This window comes from Varanus komodoensis, unplaced genomic scaffold, assembly GCF_004798865.1.
Source record: "Varanus komodoensis strain SLA01 unplaced genomic scaffold, ASM479886v1 scaffold93, whole genome shotgun sequence".
NCBI lineage: Eukaryota > Metazoa > Chordata > Lepidosauria > Squamata > Varanidae > Varanus > Varanus komodoensis.
The window spans coordinates 1,073,519-1,092,828 of NW_025336635.1; the positions used below are offsets into that span (position 1 = coordinate 1,073,519).

Below are 19,310 nucleotides of genomic sequence, written 5' to 3' on the forward strand. Positions count from 1 at the left end.
GACTTTTATTTAGCTACGGGAAAGGTATACCAACTTAGAGATAAGGCTGGTGCGTTGTGTCAAACAACAGTCCATTCATTCATTCATTCATTCATTCATTCATTCATTGGATTTGTATGTCACCCAATGGTGCCACAGCACCTCTGGGCGGCTTACATGAGATAAAAACACAATAAAAACATAATAAAACCATAACACTTTAAAAACAATAAAATACAGCAAAACATACAAAACAAAGCTCAATGGCAATTATTCATTATTTTTTTAAAGAAAAGCTTTAGAAGGCTAGGTATCTTAGTGAGAACAAGAAGAAACAGGCATCAAAAGCCACGTCACACCATGATGATATAAACTGTGGGCAGGGACTGCCTTAATGGGTATTGTAAAAATATTTTTTCTGTACTTTGATGTTGAACATGACCCCAGAAACAAGGCGAATGGAAATACAGTTCACGGTTCACACATCTTGGAATGAGACGATGCTGTGCTGCTGCTCATTTCAGTCTGTCAGATTTTGTAAGGCTGCATGTTACTTAGGCAATGGTCTTATGGTATCTAGACAACATCTAGGAGAGCAGAGGACACTTTGGATTTCCAGATCTGAGGCTAGAGATGGAGAGGACCAATGCTCCAACTCTCTTCACCACCCCTTGCAGCTAGTGTGGAAAGACCCATGCCAGGCGCTTCTCCAAGGTCAGATAATCAGCCTTGGAGAGGGGCTTAGAGGGTGTTGGAGGACAGTGAGGGGGAGGCAGGGGCTGCCAAGATATGGAGCATCCTGAGAGTTCTCCAGCTGCCTCACACCTCACTCTGAAACACTGCAGCGGGTCAGCCGGGGATTGATTTCGGAGCTTCTACTCTGCACTGGATGCTCCATTTGGAGGCTTGCAAACATGGGGGGGTGCAACCCAGTGGGCTGATGGACGGATTTGCACAATGTCCAGCAAATGCAGCATAAACAGATTTTTAAAATATAAAGAACTAAAACCAAGCATATGAATTACAGGTAAAATGGCTAACCTGATGGAAGTGCTTCTCTTTCCCTCCTGCCAATTGTAAAATTGAGCAGAGCCGGCTGGTGCCGGAGGTCAGACTAGATGGCCCGGGAGGCCCCTTCTGACTCGCTCTGTTTCTGTGTAAAGCAGCCATCATTTACCTCTGGGCCATGGCTGGAGAAAACAGGGCTAATTCCTCCCATACACCCAGGGGATCTGACTCAGGCAGCAAAGTGCCGGCAAGCATTCCCAGCACTTGATCCTAAGGGCATGAATCCTAGCGAGGTGAGACCGAGTTAATCTGCCAAGGATTACGCCCTGTTCAATTTCAAGAGTTCTGCTCAGTCAGCCAGAGTCTAAGAGGTCGTGGCTACAAGCTCGGTGTGATATAGGCCATCAGGTCTGCCATCATTGTGATGGGGGCACAGGCATTTATATGGCCAGAATCTGGGTTGGCCGCAATGGTATCACTGGCCACTGGACAAAACCTGTCCTATCATCTTTGCCAGTGGATCAATGACAGGAAGCAGGCTTTTCCTTCCTTGAAACCCATGTCCCCAAATGCAGGGTTTTCTCTCTCCCTGTTAGCATGAATGGCATCGATTCACTTATGGGGGAGCAAGTAGGTAACAGGGACACTTAGAGACACCAGGTGGGGAACAGGGTCTTCCTATTCCCGGGGGACCCCAGTGACTGAGAATCAAGTCCACTGCCATCTGCTTGGGCCATCCTAAACTCTGCTTCCTGGTCACACCACCGCCTGACAAAAATTATGGGAAGTTTTGTCTTGAATATGGATACCTTCTTGTGCTTCATATACCGACTTACAACTAGTCTAAGGGTTGGAAATTAGCTTGCAGCAGATGCTGCCCGGATCCAGCTCCAGCTGTAGTCTTCCTTCATGGAATAGCAGCCCTTGACGGAGCTTTGCATCCCCAATTTCACTGGAAGCATCCAAACGAATAGCACTGGCACCATTCATTGCATGCAGCCAACGCGTCCTCCGCCTGGCCAGGAAGCAGTTCTTTGACTTCTTAAATTTTGTAAATCTTGAAAAGCAGCTGAGGCTGAAAAGCAGAGAGGAGCCTGCTCTGTAGATGGACAATGCAGGGCGGATTCTAAATTAACGCACAAGGCAGCTTTGCGCTGAAGGTGGGGCAGCTGGGGCAGCTGGAGGATCGGCAGGTTTCACTTGTCATGGGACTCCAGCTCGATGGAAGACCTGGTCTTGGTTTGTGCTGTGCTGTGGCCGCTCTCCTCAGCAAAGGCATCCTCAAAGACAGAGAGGAGGGAGCGCCTCAGCTTCTCCTTGAAATCATGCCCCATGAACACATAGAGGATGGGGTTGAGACAGCTGTTGATGAAAGCCAAGCTAGATGTCAAGGGTATCCCGACAGCCAACAGCAAACGCATCTCTGCGTGCCCGGAATATTTTAGCTCAAGGAAAGAAAATACATGATACGGGAACCAACAGATAAAGAAGGCGGTGATGACTGCTGTGATGACCTTGAAGGGCTTGCTTGACTGCGCCAAGTGGTCCCTCCTCAGCCTCAGAGCAATTGCCCCATAGCAAGCCACAATGACACTGAAGGGGATGACGAAGCCAAAGATGAACCGGCTGATGACCACTGCATGGTGCCTGAGCAGATTCACAGCTGGGTGACCATAATTGTTAAAGCACACGATCATGCCCTTCTTCCCTGGATGTGGCATTGTATCCCTGAAATGGAGGTTTGGGGAACACAACACCAGAGCCAGGGTCCAAACACCCAAGGCCACAAAGCCAGCCCGCTGGGGTGTCCGGTGATTCTGAGCCCACACCGGGCACCGCACAGAAATGCAACGGTCCATGCTAATCACCATGAGAAGGTAAACACTGGCGTACAAGTTGAGGTAGGCCAGGGCATTGTTGATCTTGCACATGGCCCTGCCAAATGGCCAGTGGAATTTCAGGGCTGCCTGGGCAATACTCAATGGCAAGAAGAAGGTGAAAATGAAGTCAGCAATGGCTAAGTTGAGGAACAAGACAGTGTTGACCGTCTTCTTCATACAGAAGCCCGTGATGATAATGACCAGTCCATTTCCAATGATCCCCAATAGGAAAGCCAGGCTATAGATGACCATAGAGACAATAGTCATCCTTCTCCATAAATTGTTTGCCTCATTTTGGCCGTCTTTTTCAACGTCCCCAGTAATATAGGAGTCATTGCTAGGAAAAGTTGGCAGCACCGTGGCCTCCATTTTCTTTGGAGGAGGCTCTGCTTCACCCGTGTCTTCTCCCTTTGCCTGCCAGAAACAAAACAGTAAGAACAAAACAGTGTGCAGGAACAAGCCAACATTCATTTCACTTAACACTCCATTCACCACAGCTTCCCAAAGAAGCCCCCTGGAGGCTCGCAAACAGGAAAACAGGGACATAGCCCCCCCCCCCCCCCGCAGCCCCCTTGTTCCAGGCATGCCCTGCTCAGAAATAGGTTGCCTCAGTGCCAGAAACCCGACAAGCTACACCCCTGGTGGACCCACCTAGTTTTATAAAACTGTGGGGAATAGATAACAAGAAAGTAAGGCAGTTACACTGAGCGAATCTATTGATTCCAGAATGATTTTACTGGGATGTTAGGAATGAATTGATTATAGTTCAGAAATTACTGAATTAATTTGTTGTTGGTCAATGGTGGTGATGAAGCTGAGAGATCAACAGTGAGCAGGGAGAGTAGAAACACCCAAGCATATTAACTGGAAAATTATGGCCTCTCCACACCACTCTGGGGGCATGGGGGCACCACTCCACACCTGTGCCAGTTCCTCTTGGTGCCCTGGGCTACTTCCCTCCCTCTCCCCAATGCCACCTCTCATCTCCTCTCCCCTCTCCTCTCCTCAAAAGTCACATAACTCCCCAAACTTGGCTGAAACAAAACTGCTGAATTTTGTGGTGGGAGAAAAGGTCCTCAAGATGGTTGTGAAGAACCGAGTTCCAGGACATCCTGGGACTGCTCCATGCCAGGGGGTGAAGGGATGGCGCAGACGTGCTCACGCATGCCACACTCTCGTGCGCAAGGGAGTACATTTGTGTCTCTCATGCGAGACAGGAGATACAGCCATATTCCCTTGCCAACGGTCTAAACTCTTAGGAGAACCCGCCACCCAGACCAGACCCCCTGAAAATGGCCCCCTAGATAACATGCATGGGGCAAGCCATGGCTCCAGCCATGGGAGGCTTATAAGTCTCCAAGGTGGAGACTCGTGTGCATCTGATACAGAAGCCCATATGCGGACCTCGGAATCTGTCCAACCAATGCATTGCATGGCGGCTCCAGAAAGATAACGAACAAATGAAATGAAATAAAACGTTTAGGCAAAAATTGTGCTCATGACCTTCTCATGCTGATGTAGTGTTAGGATTGTCCATTGTTTAAAAGGAAAGAAACCGCTGTTACTGCCTCATAATGTGCACATGCCATGCCTCCCCCCTCCTCGCCAAATGTGCTCTGGGCGCACCACGCCTGGCTCAGCCCTGGCCGGCCGTTTGCGCCACTGCAGCCACATGTGCTTGCGATGCATGGCTGTGAGAGTTGGACCATAAGGAAGGCTGAGTGCCGAAGGATTGAGGCCTTTGAATTGTGGTGCTGGAGGAGACTCCTGCAAGTCCCTTGGACTGCAAGGAGATCAGACCAGTCAGTCCTAGAGGAGATCAATGCTGACTGCTCTTTAGAAGGCCAGATACTGAAGATGAAACTCAAATACTTTGGCCACCTAATGAGAAGGAAGGACTCACTGGAGAAGAGCCTGATGCTGAGAACGATTGATAGCAAAAGAAGAAGGGGACGGCAGAGGATGAGGTGGCTGCATGGGGCCACTGGGGAGGTGGGTGTGGGGTTGGGTGGACTCCGGGGGATGCTGGAGCACAGGAAGGCCTGGAGGGATGTTGTCCATGGGGTCGCGATGGGTCGGGCACAACTTCACAGCTAGCAGCAACAGCAACACGTGCTCTGAGCCTTCTGCAGAGAGTTGCTGGAGAGTCCTGCTTACCTCTTGCCACAACCGAGACGTTGCTGCCCTCAGCACAGCTCCTGCTGCCTTGTTTCTCAACTGATTGATCAACTTTCCTTCCCTCTCCACCCTGCGCCCAGCCTCTTCTGAGGCAAACAGCGGCCTTCTCATCTCAGCAGGCAGAAGCGGCGTGTGAGGGGGGAGCACTGGCAAGGCCAGCAAGGAGAACCGTGTTGAGAAGCTTGGTGGCAAGCAAGCCGGGGGGGGGGGGGGGGCTCTGGGGAGCCCTCTTGCCTCCCTGGCTGAAAGGCCCAGGCTTCCTCAGCCTGCCCTTCCTCCATTCGAGGCTGCCTGCCCCACCCTGTCACTGCATGGGGTGTGCAGGGAGAGGAAGAAGGCCAAAGCAGGCACAGTATTATTATTATAATTAATTTTATCATAATAATATTGTTCGATTGTTTGTTGTACTTTACTCTTTGATTGTATGTAAGCCTCCCAGAGAGCCCATGGCTAATCAGGAGGCATATAAATCAAAGAAAGGAAGGAGACAGACAGACAGACAGACAGACAGACAGACAGACAGACAGACAGACAGACATTACCAGTGCAGGAAAGGCTGACTTGGAGCTGCTCTTGGTACAAGAAGCATTGACACAGCAACAAAGTTAAAAAGAAGCAACCATGAGCTCTAAATCCGCAGTGACAGTTGCCCTGCCCTCCTCTGCTGGAGCTGCTCTGCCTTTCTCCTTCTAAGGAAACACTCAAAAGACGTGCTCTGTTTCCCCTGCTGAGGGAAAATATCACCACTTCGACTCCTTGGCTGCTTGTGGGTGTGAAAGGGGGCTGAGCAGGGTTGACATTCAGGCCTATGAATTGGCTGCTCTCCTCTAGGGATGCCCAATGGCTTTGTCATCCAGGCAGTGCACAAAATGCAGTGAATGTAACCATAAACAGCAGCACATATGTATCTTTGGCCCCTGAGCACTGCTATATTGAGCCATGGTGTGGCCCTTGCTCAGGAGATTTGCCTAAAGATTGCTTGCAAACCTAAAACCACAACAGAACAACTAAAACAATTCAGCCTAGTCCATACCACTAGGCAATACCTTCCCCCCCCCCCCCACACACACACACTGATGTGAATTAATAAATGCCTTGGAATAAGGGCATTCTTATCCTTGTGCTAAAATGATTGCAACGTTGATGCTGGGTGGGGAGACCATTCCAAAATTTGGGAGCTTCCACAGAGAGTACACTTACTGAGGCTTTCTCAGAGGTGGTATTTGGAGGAAGACTTCAGATGGGCAGTGTAGTTTCTGGGAAGATTACAGTTAGAAGAGGTGTCCCATCAAGTCATGTGGTTCCCAAACTTTGTAGCACTTTGTGGCTTAACACCAGTATCCTGTATAGGGCTCAGAAGCATTCAGGAAGTGAAAGCAAGTAGACCAGAACTGGTGTTTCAGGTTTGGACCATCAGCTATTAGTCTGGCTTCCACAGTTTGCACAGGCTGAGTAGCCACCACCCAGTCAGGGGAACCCACAGCACCTCAGTCTTGTCTGGACTGAGCTTCAATCTGCTACAAGCTTCAAACACTCATCTAGTCCATTGACACAGCCAGGCAACGGTTCAGCTCATCCCCAGCATCATCTGCAGACGATGAAAAGGAGGAGCTGAGCTGTGCGTCACCAGCGTGTTCATGATGAAGCACCTCATAGCTCCAGCTGATTCCACTGAGCAGTTCATGCACATGCTGAATAATGTGGGGGACAAAACCAAGTCCTGAAGAGTCCACAGAGCTGAGCAGCATCTTCCCCCTGTCACCTTCTGGACCTTGCCCTCTGAGCAGGTACCTGCCCCTGCCACGAGCAGGTACCTGCCACTTCCAACTCACCCCAGAAGAACAGTCTGGCTGATTGTAGTGAAAGTGCTGAGTGACCCAGGAGCATGAACACAGTCCTACCCACACCCCCTCCCCGCCGTCTCTCGCCCGGCATAGGTCATCAAACAAGGTGACCAGAACTGTTTCTGTACCAAGCCCTGGCCTGCACCCAACTGAAATGGATCCAGTGCCTGGCGCTGGGTTGCCCCCACCTGCTCAGGACCTTGCCAGGAAGGGAGCATTCACCAGCAGTCTCAAGATATGTGGGCCTTCCAGGTCCAGAGCAGGTTTCTTCCGGAGTGGCCTCCCCACCTCCTGCCCAAGTGGCCTTCGAGCACTCCTGCGCACGAGGAGGCATGGATCGCCTCCCTGGCCCGGTGAGCAAGCTTTGATGACCCTCCCACCCCGCCAGCTTTCATAAGCCAGGAGGGATAAGGTTCCTTGCGCAGGTGGTGGCACGAGTCTGTCCAAGTGCCTTGTCGACCACCTTGAGCTGCAGCAGCTGCAACTTATCCAAGAGAACTGCACCAGGCTGGGTACGGCCCACGATTCAAGGACTATACACAGAAGCTCGAGTCCTGGCAGGAGCCAGAGAGTTTATCTGGGAGGTGACGAGCAGATATTTCCAGCGGGCCTCAGGCTGGCCCAAGGGCCCCTGCGGCCGGCGTGTGAGGGGCCTGCAGATGGCCATGCGGAACTGTGCTGAGTGACATGCAGGAGGCTGGGTTCAGGCAGTGCGGTTTTGTTTCTTACTTACCCTCACTGCCCCCGAGTACACAATCGGCACGTGCCAGCGCCTGGTTGCACCCCTGGGAGCTTTTCCGCCCACTGTACTCAAACCATTTCCTGATTGTTTCATCACTCTCCACTCCGGGCCACCGCACAGAGCTGAACAAGCACCGCCATGCTGAGCAAGCTCAGCAGCCGTTGCACCATCGGCAGGGGTCACCTCTGCATTCCAGAGTTCAGCCAGGGATGCCGCAGAGCAGCCACCCATCCCAGTCGGCAAGTCCCCACGGGCACCACGGGGAGAGGCTGGCATGCCCTGCCGGCCACCCCGCTCTCGTGCTGCATGCCAGAGCGGCTGCTCCCTCGGCTAGCAGGGACGAGGGAGGCCTTGCGTGGGACTGGCGTTCAAAGGCGGCCTCCAGAGACGGAGGGTGCAAGGAGGACCAGGACGCCGCACGCTGCCTGGGCCACCTTGACTCCCCTTCCCCAGCTAGCCCTCTCCCCACGCCATGCCTACCCGCGGCTCTGCGCACGGGGCTTCCCACCGGTTTCCCCCACTTGGCTCCATGTCTTTCCAAGCGCATATTCAGGCCATCAAGAGGAAATAAACCATTGTGCGCATGGACCCCCCTCAAGAACTCTGAGCACCCCATGGAGAAGGCACTGGAGGGGCCCAGGCAGCTTCCCCACAAGGGCAGCCCCCCCTTTGCCTTTCCTCCTACTGGGGCACCACTGCCACTGCATAAGAGCCCCCTGCAGCTCCGCTCGCTCACACTGGCGATCAGCGCACGGAGGCGGGCCTTTACTTCTTCCGCTCTGCTGCTGAAACGGCAGCAGTGCCAGGCAGGCCCTTGAGACGGCAGGAAAGGCTCGCCTGCCAGCGGGGTCCTGGGTGGCTTTCTCTGCCGGCTGCAGGGCTGAATCGCCCCATGTCGGAGCAGCTCCAAGTAAGAGCTGCTTTCACCCTTCTGCCTGGAGCTGATAACCACGCAACTCAGGGTGTTCACGATCCTTTCTGGTTTCTCCTGCTCTGCTGTCGCCGGTCACCATCCCTCATGCCAGAGACAGCAGAAGCCAAGAGGCAGCTCAGGGCAGAGCCGCAAGACAGCAGGAAAGTGTCCTGGTTTCCGGCATATTTGAACGGGAGGAAGTTCCACCACTGAATGCAGTGGGACCTACTTCTGTGTAGACCTGTAGAGGATTCCTGTACATACCCAGCTCCTTGGAGGGAGAAGAACCCACTGGTAGGCCAAAGACGGCCCTGTTCACTTTCTCTTGGAACGAATCCCGGGGTTGCCGTTGTCAGTATCACTGGGCAATCTTGGGCCTTATTCCCTGAGCCATTCGGTGTATTGCACCTGCAGTGGCAGTACCCCCCCCCCGAACTGCCCCCCATGTAAGTTGAGCAACATGATTGGTGGGGTGATCAGTGCCTAATAAGGAAGGTGGGGGAGCAAGTGAGCTACTAAGAAATCGGAGGATCTCGCCAGATATCGGGAGCTGGATCCTTCGCCAAGCATGTTCCCATGTGCAAGAAACTAGGCCGGGTACACGGAGGTGGAATCTGAGAGGCGTGCACAGCAGCGGGCGGGGGGGGGGGGCGATGGATGTGGGAGAAAGCAGAGGACTGTGCAGGTAGGTTGAACATGATGAGGCTCCGGGCAACAGAAGGAAGAGTGTGGGTTTAGGCAGGAGGGTGGCCTGAGTAGAAGATGGTAAGCAGTAATGCAGGCATTATTCTGGCAGTAATGGTCTTATGCAGAGCCCTCTGTGGGGTGCGCTCGGGCCCACTGTGCTGCCCCAGGCCCCAGACATCTGCCCCAGTCAGAGATGGCCCTGCCGATCATATGCCCCAGCCGATGTAGGAACTGGAGAAGACTTGTTCTCCATTAAGGATAAGATTGCAACTCAGGGTAGAAATTGCAAGGAAGCAGGTTTAGGCTAAATGTTAGGAGAAGTGTGCTGTTAGACCATGGGAGAGACAGTCTTAGGAGGTTGTGGGTTCTCCTCCACTTGAGGAGATATAAGTAGAGGTGGGAATCATGGCATTCCAAAGCCTTCCTTGAACAAGGGAGTGGGCTAGTTGGCCTCCAAGGGTCCTTTCAATTCTATAATTCTGCATGATTAGGAGAGCAACCCTATTGCCCCAGACAGTGTCCAGGATAGGGATGAGATGAAGCCTAGTGAAACCTGACCCTCTGGCATTCGTGGTCTTCCTCTCGTGCTCAGACCAGTCTTGGGAAGCAGGATGAGCCGAAAGGACACTTGCCGAATGAAGGCTACCCAGCCTGTAGAAATGGCTGCCGTGGGTGGAGTGGAAGAAGGGGGCGTATTCCATGTGTGGGACTCAGTTCCTGGCCAGGGTCCCACAGACACTGGACTCAGGCTGCCACAGATCCAATGGATTCCCATCCTCACTATGGATCCAGCATGGAAAGAGCCATGGCAGCTGCTTCGCTGAGGCTGGAGAAGGGACTTCAGGGAAGAGAGAAGGAGTTGTTCTGGGTGAGCAGGGATGAAGCATTTTGGTGGCATTGCACCCTCCTCCCTTCACTTGCATCTGGACATGCAGCTGGACTGCCAGAACTAGCTGCAGGAGTACCTGGCAGAGTGAGGACCTCAGGGAAGCAGAGAGCGCCTCTGCCCCTCTGCAGAAGACAGCTGGAAGCCCCTAAATCCAGCGGCTTGTGAGCACTGGGGTGCAGCCCCCTGCATGGTGCCCGCACGAGTCTGGCCTGGCCCCTGACTGGACTCTGCTGGGGAGGCTTCCTCATTGCTGGGCACGTGAAGTCACACTCAGGAGAGAGAAGAGCTCTGTGTGAGAGGGAAGGAGGCCTGCTCTGCCTCACCGCAGCACAGCCACAGCCCTTCCTCCTGCTCATCCTGACGGACACAAGAACAGATCCACACAGCACATGGTGTTTGCCAGGAGATGGAGCAGGGAATGCCCACTTATCCTCCACTTGACCTCCTGGGAGATGTATATGTTCACATAAGTATCCAAATATTTGGGAAAGCAAAAGAAGAAGAAACTTCTCTTTTCCACCTGTTCTGCATTCATCACTCAGTGGAATTAAACTTTTGCCTCTGCGTCCCTCAAACTGCGGGAAAAATTGAGCTGACCCCGTGTCCTATTTTACAGAATCTGTTTAAAGGCTCTTTGAAGGCATCTTCTGTCTGAAGGACTGTCCAGTCCAGGTCTGGTTCAGAGATTTGAAGAGGGGAAAGAAGGGAGAGCAAACCCATGATGGTGCCCACCTATAGTGACCCCCAGGATAGCCGACTGAATAGGCAGGTACCCAGGTCACCTGGTCACCTGCAAGAGCTCTCACTTGCTGAGATACATTGTCTTTCTAGTTAAACTATAATAACTATGCATTCTGTATCTTTTTTTCCTCTTTGTAGGGGAATGTGTGGGCATGATGCCATTAACTACATTTGTAACCATGACCTTGCAGTTAAGTAGGAGAGGAGGAGAAGCTGGAAAACAAGTAGGGATTGCCAAAGGACACACGTTTTAGACAGCGGTGCAAATGTCCCACTTCTAATTTCTTCCTCTCTTACTTCTCCAAGGGGTATGCAGGAATCAGAAAAGATGTCATTTCATATCTGTTTTTAGTAAACCGGAATAGCACACCGATTCTTTAGCAAGAGAAGTAAAAATCAGGATCTCTCTCCAGCTTTTTGAATGAGAGACCCATTCAGATGAAAAGGAAAGTTTTGATTCATTTTCATTATGGAACCAAAAATCCAAAGCCCATTGGCTACGTAGTGCCCCTGCATCAGTATGGGATGTGATCCCTGATTAGCTAGACCCATCTCTAGGAGTAATAGCAGCGCCAAAGGCAGTTGAAAGGGCAGTGAACTGGAGTGGGAAAGCTACTGCTTTGGAAGGGGGGTCTTTCAGAGGATATGGGGGCAATGCCCCTTTTTGCTCCCTACATGTTTCCCCATGGACATTTTGGGGCAGCCCTAGTTGGACCAAATCCTCTTTAGCCACCAAGTGTGTCCCTTGGGAGGGAAACCACAGGTCCAACCAAGAGTATCTACATGCATCTTTCTTCTGCGGAAAGGAGGAGGCATGGTTGGGCTGCGGGAATGTGGCTTCCCCGGGCCGTGCTTCTAGACCTTGGGCAAGATGACCTGCAGATGTGAGCAACACCCATGGGCTTCCCACCACTTCTCCCCTTTGACAATTTCTTCACAGGCAGTTTTCCTAGAATGGGACTGCAGATTCCCATCCGCTGAATTTCTGCTCTTGTACAGTTGTTATGGAAACAGAGCCCAAGTCGGGAAAGCAGGGCACCAGAACCCCGCTCAGGGGGCCTTCCCACCATTTTCCCCCTCTGCCCTCCACTTCTGTACCTTTCATAGCAGCCTGATGCCTAGAAATGCAGCACACCTTCTTGGCATGGAGGTAAAGTCTTGGGAGGGGAGGCATAACAGAGCAATCAGAAATCAACCAGCCAAAGGATAGAAACTCTGCCAGTTTCATTTCCATGTGCGGAGTGGCGACCAGCAAACCGGGAGGAAACTCAGTCTCCACTGCACCAGAGACTTTATTCCTTTTGTATATTCCTGATTCTGTGCCACCTCCAAGAACAACATGCAGGGTTATCTCCACCCCACCCAGCCCACATCGGTCCTCTGAGGTATGGTAGGCAGATACTGATAAATGTGTTGAAATGCCAAGAAAAAATGTGCCATGGCTGAGCAGGACCAGGTCTCCTTGGCCCTATGCTGACACTTCAGCCACTATGTGGGACAGGTTCTGACCTTAATCTGTCCTGGGGCTCCGTTCCTGTGCCACTAAAAGCTTCAATAGCAGGCAGAAATGCAAGACTTGGGAGCAGAAGGGTCAAGGAACAAATGAACAGTCAACAGAACTTTCAGCTGAGCCCCCTGAGAGAATTCCCCATTTGCCCCATTACAATTAAAGGCAAAGTGCTTCCATCAAGGAGAAGGGGGCCAAATGCCACCTTTTGTCAGCTGCGAAGAAGTAGGGATTCAGCAGGCTTGCCTTGTCCCGCTTTTGTACAAATTCCCTCTGCTGTATACATATTAAAAGAGCCTCTTTTGCATCTGGCCCCCACAATTCGAGGAGGAAAAGTGAGACCCACCTCCCGGTCAAGACGCTGCTTACCTGCCTGCCGAGCCCCGCGGTTCTGCAGCCTCAAGCAGCGGCACCTTTGAATGTGAGCAAAGAAGCAGAAGTGGCAGCTGGAGGGGAAAGGTGCTTTTATACCCTTTCCTGTACTGAAGCGAGCACAACTGTAATTTTAGTGGTTGCAGTTCTGCTCACGCCCTGCTGAGGGATGTGTGCTGCACCCTCCATAACTCTGTGGACTGCAACCCGCTCCAGCGATTGCCAACCTAGCCAATGGTGGGAGCTAACTGCACCCACAGCTGCGCCCCTCCAGCTGCCACTTCTCTCTTCTTTGCTCCATTTCTGTCACATGCTCTCCATCCAGGTGGCCGACCAGCCGTCCTCCTCTCCTTGGCGATACCAGCCACGTCCCAGGTGGGAGCCCAGGCACTGAGAACGAGCCGCAGGGCCAAGGCAGCTTAAATAACCTGGAGACCAGGGCTATGAAGCACCCTTCAGACGCGCCGGGTACAGCTCCCATCATCTCCAGCCAGGCTCACCCAGGCTGCTGAGAAGTGGTGAGGATAGAGGGAAAGAAAGATGATTGGCCTGCTCAGGGGCTAGAGCTGGTGTTCAGCCCCGTGGGCCACAGCAGGGAGTGCTCTAGCTTGGGATTCCAGCCAACCAGCCAGCCTAACAGATCTTCTTCCAGGAACTCCATTCTGCCCCATGCTCCATGTTCCACCCACTTCAGACAGACTATCAGCATTTCTGTCTGCTCAGGCTGGTCGCTCAGGAATGGGCTGGCCGCCTTCTCTTCCCTAATGATTTCTCTAGTGCTGTAAAGGTTCGCATCTCCCAAGCCTTTTGATACTGCTTGATTCAGATAAGCCACGTTCTGGCTGCAGGGTCAGGATAACCCACCTTGAAGTTGGCTGTTAGTATAGGAAAGTGCATATTCTGGAGATACCACAGATCTTCAAGGTCCTCTGCTCCACCATGAATTAAACCCTACTGTCAGCAGCCATAGAACTTCCTGCCACTTAAAGAAATGGGGAACACTTAGTCAATTTCCACTGTGCTATGACCAGCCAGGAAACCAAAGACAGACCAGCAATGTATTTTCAGCAATGTCAGCAATGTATTTTCCAGTGGCGGTGGGAGTCAGATACAGGGCTGTATAGTAATGTGTTCCTGCATTTTGAAACTGGAACAATGACACAGTTTTTGCAAGATCACATTTAATAATGACATTAATGCCTTCACAAAACAGAGCTTCCGCATTAGCACCTTGTTTTCATTATACAAGCCATTTCTATACCACCTCCTTTGGACCTGATGGTGCTCTCAAAAGCCCGTCTTTGGTCAGCAGTGGATTTGCCTTCACCTCAAAACATGGCAAGCCAGTCCAACTGCATTTGAGGGCCCATCTGCTCTCTCTGCTCAGGGGGTCCACAGACAGCAGCCCAAAGTTCTGCTCTGGTGGCAGCAAAGAATGGCTTTCAATGGAGACTGTAGAAATCCGTGGATGAAAAGTCCATCAATGGGTAAAGGGAATGTCCATGAGCTGAAAGGATCATGGCGAGTCTATCAGTTGCGAAGGACTGAAGATGGTCTTGGTGCCTTACTTGGGAACTCTCTGGAAGCATCTGGCAGGCCACTGTTCCAAACAGGATGTTCAGCTATGTGGAACTTGGGTATGATTCAGGATGGTTCTTCTTCTAGCTCTTCTCAGCAATAACAGCATCCCCCATCCTGTGGCTGCTGCCGGGGGAAACAAATTAACCTCAGGGTTGATCGTGGCAGGACTCTGAAGGCAGCCTTTTGGCAGCACGGGGCTTCCAATTTGTCAAGAATTTAATTCCTCGTCATCCAGGCTGCCGGCAGCCTCTTAGAAAATTGCTGCTTGATTTATTATCTGCCTTTTAGCAGATTAATTGATTCCATTTAAGGACATTTACATATTATCCAGACCTCATTATTAGCACCTTTTTTGAGTTAGAGCGAGAAGAGCAAGAACTTACCATTTCAACTACCAAGCTTGATCGCTAGTAGCTAGAATGAAACAGCCAGGTGGAAGATTAATCTCCATACCTAGTGCAAATTTGTAGTAACATGCACACACCACAGACACGCACATCGGCCAATCCTTTGTCCGGCTTTTAAAAACTAGGATTACATTGTTTTAGGAAGTGTTCCTGTGGTCCTACAGGATGTAGAATAGACTGGCTCTCCTCTTCCAAGGTCAGAGAGAGAAAAACATTGTTAGAGGACAAAACGTAACTTCGGGTGCCCTCTCCCATCCTCCATGGAAAATTCTGAAGTCTTTTCCTCCCAGATTTGGGAGTATTTATGTCTGTAGAGGCAAAAAGGAGCCAATCAGGAGGTGGGTAGATTGGGGAAGGCTTTCAGTCTGCATTACACAAAGCCCTTCTGGTCTCCAGACAACCGCCAAATGGAGAGCCATCTGAAGCTGGCATATGTAACTGTTTTTCTCTTGCTTCCAAGAGGAAGCCAGTCAACAGAAAGAAAAAAAGAGGAAGGAGAAACCATACCCACATCTCCAGCAGGGCTTCCAATTAGGCCCCTTCCTCCCCTTTGGAACGTGCTGTTGCAACCCATGGACTTTGCCACGGCTTCTGCTTGAGGTCCTTGCATTTCTGACTAGCCAATTTATAGCCAGCTATGCTGCTGTGCCACACGCGCGCGCGCACACACACACACACACACACACGAGGGACAAGTGCCTTTCCTAAAATACTCGGGGCTGGCTCCAACATTAGGCAGGCTGGGCAGCCAGCTCAGGTGGCAAAGGACGGGGGCAGTGGAGGACGTGGGGTACACAAGCCACACTGCCGGCCCAGGCCCCTTGCTGCCCCCATTGTGCCGAGCGGGGAATCCAGGCTTCCTGGCAGCGTGGAGGTTGGGTTCAAGAGCCAGACTGATCAGCTTTCGGACATGGAGTGGAGGGAGGGAATGGCGTCCTGGGGGGTGGGGCTCTTGCATGGAGCAGAGTGAGTATGAACTCTGTTCAGTCCACAGTCCCACGCATGATCCCTGGTTAGTTTTGGGGAGAGAGCGAAGACACAGGACACACATTCACACACTGAATGCGTCTAGTTCAGCCGTGAGGTGTAGGCTCCAGAGACGCTGCCCCTTCCCTAGATGGCGGGAGGGGGGACAGCGTTTTTCTAAGCCACCCAGACTGCAGCCGGGACGGAAGGGGAGTTAGTTCAGATCCACTGGTAGGTCTCTGGGCCGTCCCTGCAGGTCAGCAAAGCGGACACACGGGCAAGTGACTGACTGGGCACAGGTTGCCACCCAGGGCTGTCCCTGGACTAAAGGACTCAGTGTTCTTCACTAGTAAACTATGAATATTAACCACTTGCTACTTGTGGTCTTTCAGATGCTGTTGGAGTGCAGCTCCTATCATCTCTCACCATTGGCTGTACTGGCTAGGGCTGATGGACGTTGCAGGCCAACAGCAGCTGGGGGCCAGAAGTTGCCCACCCCCAGAGCCGGCCTTTGTTCACCTCTGATGGCCAGTTCCAGAGTCAGTGGGTGGCACAAGAACCTCAACAATGAAGGAAACTCAAAAGCAGCTTCCTCCTCATGGATGCAGCCTATCCCTGCACAGGTGTTCTGCTTTCAGGGATGGGGCTCCCCTCAACTTTCATGTCTTTGCCCCAGATCCCTGCATGTGGTCTGATCCAGTGCTAGATCCAGGTTTCGGCCCGCACGTGGGTCAGACCCCGAGTGAGTCCCCTCACTTACGGTGCCTGCCGTTTCACCACCATGGTTGCTCCTCCTCTTCTTCACCTTTGCTGCAGCTGCTTACTTCCTGCACGGAATTAAGACTTGCCAGGCAACAGGTAGGAGTGAGTGGTAGCAGCTATGGACTTCCATTGTCTGGTCCAGAGTGGGAATGGTGGGGAAGGGGAAGGGGAAAGGAGCCATTTTCTTGTCCACAGACCCTTTCCTGCAGGCTATACTCTTAGCCAGGCCAACCCTTAATGTCAGCCCTGGCCTGATAGCACTGACAGTAATCTCTCCAGCCCCAGCAAGACAAATGAATTCTGTCTGAAGTCTCCTGCTTGCACCTCAGTCTGAAATATAAAACACCTGGCCTTATGTAACCTATTTTTAATTTGTTCCCTACCCCTTCCTTTTCTGTGGAGTGGTTTAGGGTTCTGTAGAATCTGAGTGCTTGCTCAGGTTTAGGACTTTAATATTGGCTCTAGCAACGGTCTTGCCCAGCTGTGAATTAAGTTGCAGTAAGCCATTGGTTCCAGGCCTCTGCCACCATTTTGCATGAGTTATGCCCTCCAAAGCCACCATTTGTACATGGCATTGGTTAGTTGACCCAAAGGAGCAAGGGGACAGGGAAGAAGCAGACATGTCAAGCTGAAGCCTGCCGATGTCAGTTCTAAACTGGGTGGCACGCTACCTCCAAACTGGATTTGCTCTTGGATAATACCTGGGCTGAAGTTTCACTGAAAGCGCTCTCGAACACAGCAAGTACTGACATCCGCAACTTCTCTCGGAAGTCCTGTCCCACAAAGACATACAAGAAAGGATTCAGGCAGCTGTTGAGGTAAGCCAGGCCTGAAACCAGCGGGGACCCCACCATCAGCACAGTCTCAAGCCAGGGAAAGACCATGGTGACGGACATCTCCAGGAAGGAGAAGACATGATATGGGAACCAGCAGACGAAGAACGCCAGGACCACTGCCACCATGATCTTGAAAGGCCTTCCTGAGCGGGTGAGGCGGTTTCCTTTCAGCTTAGCTGTGATAATGCCATAACAGAACAGGATGACAATGAATGGTAGCAGGAATCCCACCACAAAACGGGTCAGCACCATCGCCTGGTGACGGTGCTTCCCCAGCTCCACGGCTTCCTCAGACTGGACATTGTCAGGCAAGGCAAAGTTGTTGTAACACTGAGTGATGTTCTCGTCCATGAAGGAGCTCCTAGTGTCACGGAAGATGAGGTAGGGGAAGCTGAGGGCCGCAGCTGCAACCCAGATGCCCAAAGCCACCAGAGAAGCCAGCCGGGTCGTGCGGTAGTTCTGCGTCCAGACTGGACTCACCACGGAGATGCAGCGGTCCACACTGATGACAGTGAGCAGAAAGACGCTGGCAAACATGTTGAGGAAGGCCACGGTGCTGCTGAGCTTGCACAGGGCCTTCCCAAAGGGCCAGTGGAAGCCTAAGGCCAGGTAGGCCACACTTAGCGGGAGAAAGAAAGTAAAAACAAAGTCAGCTATGGCCAGATTCAGAAACCAGACGGTAGTGACCGTCCTCTTCATACGGAAGCCGGTGATGAAGATGACGAGACCGTTCCCAATCATTCCCAGCAGGAAGGCAATGCTGTAGACCACCATGGACAGGACCCGCATAGCGTCGCGGAGCCCTGCGTGGTGGTCAAAGTCCGAATAGTCTTCATAGTCTCCATAAAGACTTTCTTCTGAGGTGTCGTTGAGGGCCATTTTAGAGGGCGATGACCTGTTGGAAAGAAGGAGGGATGTGAAGAGCGATTGTTGAAAGAGATGGGCATAAATGGCCTTTATGCTGCTTGGCAGATGGTGCAGCTCAAAGTGATTGGTGTGACCATTGCCCTTCATGCCCTTTTCCTAATGGGAAGGAAGGAAGGAAGCTTAGCCAACTCACCGCCCCTTGGTAGAAAACAGCTTCTAGATCCCACAGGGAGACATCCCTGAACATGGCAATTCTACCACAATTCTATTAAAAATTATAATTCTACCTACAGATTTAGAATGGTTTTGCTTGCTTGTGTTGCCCCCCTGAATTTATCCCCAGACCTTGGGCTTTGGGACAGCCTTTGATATTGATGCCATGGAAACCAGCTTAGAATAGTCTTCTCTGAGCTGGCACCCTCTAAATGGGTTGGACAAGAATTCTCATCAGCCACAGCAAGCAGCCATGCTGTGTATGATATGGGGAATTGTAGCCCAACAGACCTGGAGGGCTCTGAGTTGGGAAAGGCTGCCATGGAAGCTTCATAGGCGGCGATCTGCCTTTTAGCCACAAGATGGCAGTAGAGAAACACAGAATTCAGCTAGCAGCCAACCCTTCTCCAGTTTCCATCAGCCGAAAGTGTCACACATCTGCCCGGCATCTGCCTTGCTCTTCAGACAAAGGTGGGTGCGGTACTGGCATTTTGAAACCATTTTCACTTCTGGAACAAAGCTTGCCTGCAAATTATATTTTTGCAAAAATGCTGAGAATACTTTCCTCAAGAATTTTAGCCCCTTAATCAGGGAATCAAGCAGGGTTAGAACAGGTTTAACTCTGAAGGCTGGCCGCACTCCACTTAAAGCCACATTCTCTCCCATGGAGACAAGATTATTCTTATAATCTAGCCTTTGACGACCTCCAGATGTTATCGACTACCATTGCCAGCATTCCGCAGCATTGGCTATGCAGGCTGAGGCTGATGGGTGTCAAATACATCCGTAGTACACCAGGCTGGAGAAGGCTCTTTCAATCTCTTGCAAGACCAGCTGAAGGAAAAGCACTCTGCACGTGCTCAGAGTCACCCTTGCAATTACTACTGCTTCCTAGTTTTTAGGGTTGAGGCCCATCAGCCTAAAAACCACTCTCGGAC

At 51.7% G+C, this 19,310-nt stretch overlaps 2 protein-coding genes across 4 annotated transcripts; both read right to left on the reverse strand.

Moving 5' to 3' along the window:
• Positions 1-222: 222 nt before the first annotated feature.
• LOC123017470 (chemokine-like receptor 1) lies at positions 223-12,993 on the reverse strand. 3 transcript variants are annotated; one of them, XM_044418829.1, is made up of 2 exons: positions 12,738-12,993; positions 223-3,281 (listed from the first exon to the last, which is right to left on the reverse strand). In XM_044418829.1, the coding sequence occupies exon 2, from the start codon at positions 3,234-3,236 to the stop codon at positions 2,184-2,186; it is 1,053 nt and encodes a 350-aa protein (XP_044274764.1). In that variant the 5' UTR covers positions 3,237-3,281; positions 12,738-12,993; the 3' UTR covers positions 223-2,183. The 3 variants fall into 3 exon arrangements, with proteins under 3 accessions (XP_044274764.1, XP_044274766.1, XP_044274765.1); XM_044418831.1 differs by lacking the exon at positions 12,738-12,993 and adding an exon at positions 12,715-12,729; XM_044418830.1 differs by lacking the exon at positions 12,738-12,993 and adding an exon at positions 8,368-8,529.
• A 4,113-nt stretch (positions 12,994-17,106) lies between these two features.
• Positions 17,107-18,171, reverse strand: LOC123017469 (chemokine-like receptor 1). Its single transcript, XM_044418828.1, has one exon. The coding sequence runs from the start codon at positions 18,169-18,171 to the stop codon at positions 17,107-17,109; it is 1,065 nt and encodes a 354-aa protein (XP_044274763.1).
• Positions 18,172-19,310: the final 1,139 nt, after the last annotated feature.

Bases quoted from the DNA above. Each gene is read 5' to 3' on its own strand.
- LOC123017470 (XM_044418829.1), bottom strand. From the start codon at position 3,236: ATGGAGGCCACGGTGCTGCCAACTTTTCCTAGCAATGACTCCTATATT.
- LOC123017469 (XM_044418828.1), bottom strand. From the start codon at position 18,171: ATGGCCCTCAACGACACCTCAGAAGAAAGTCTTTATGGAGACTATGAA.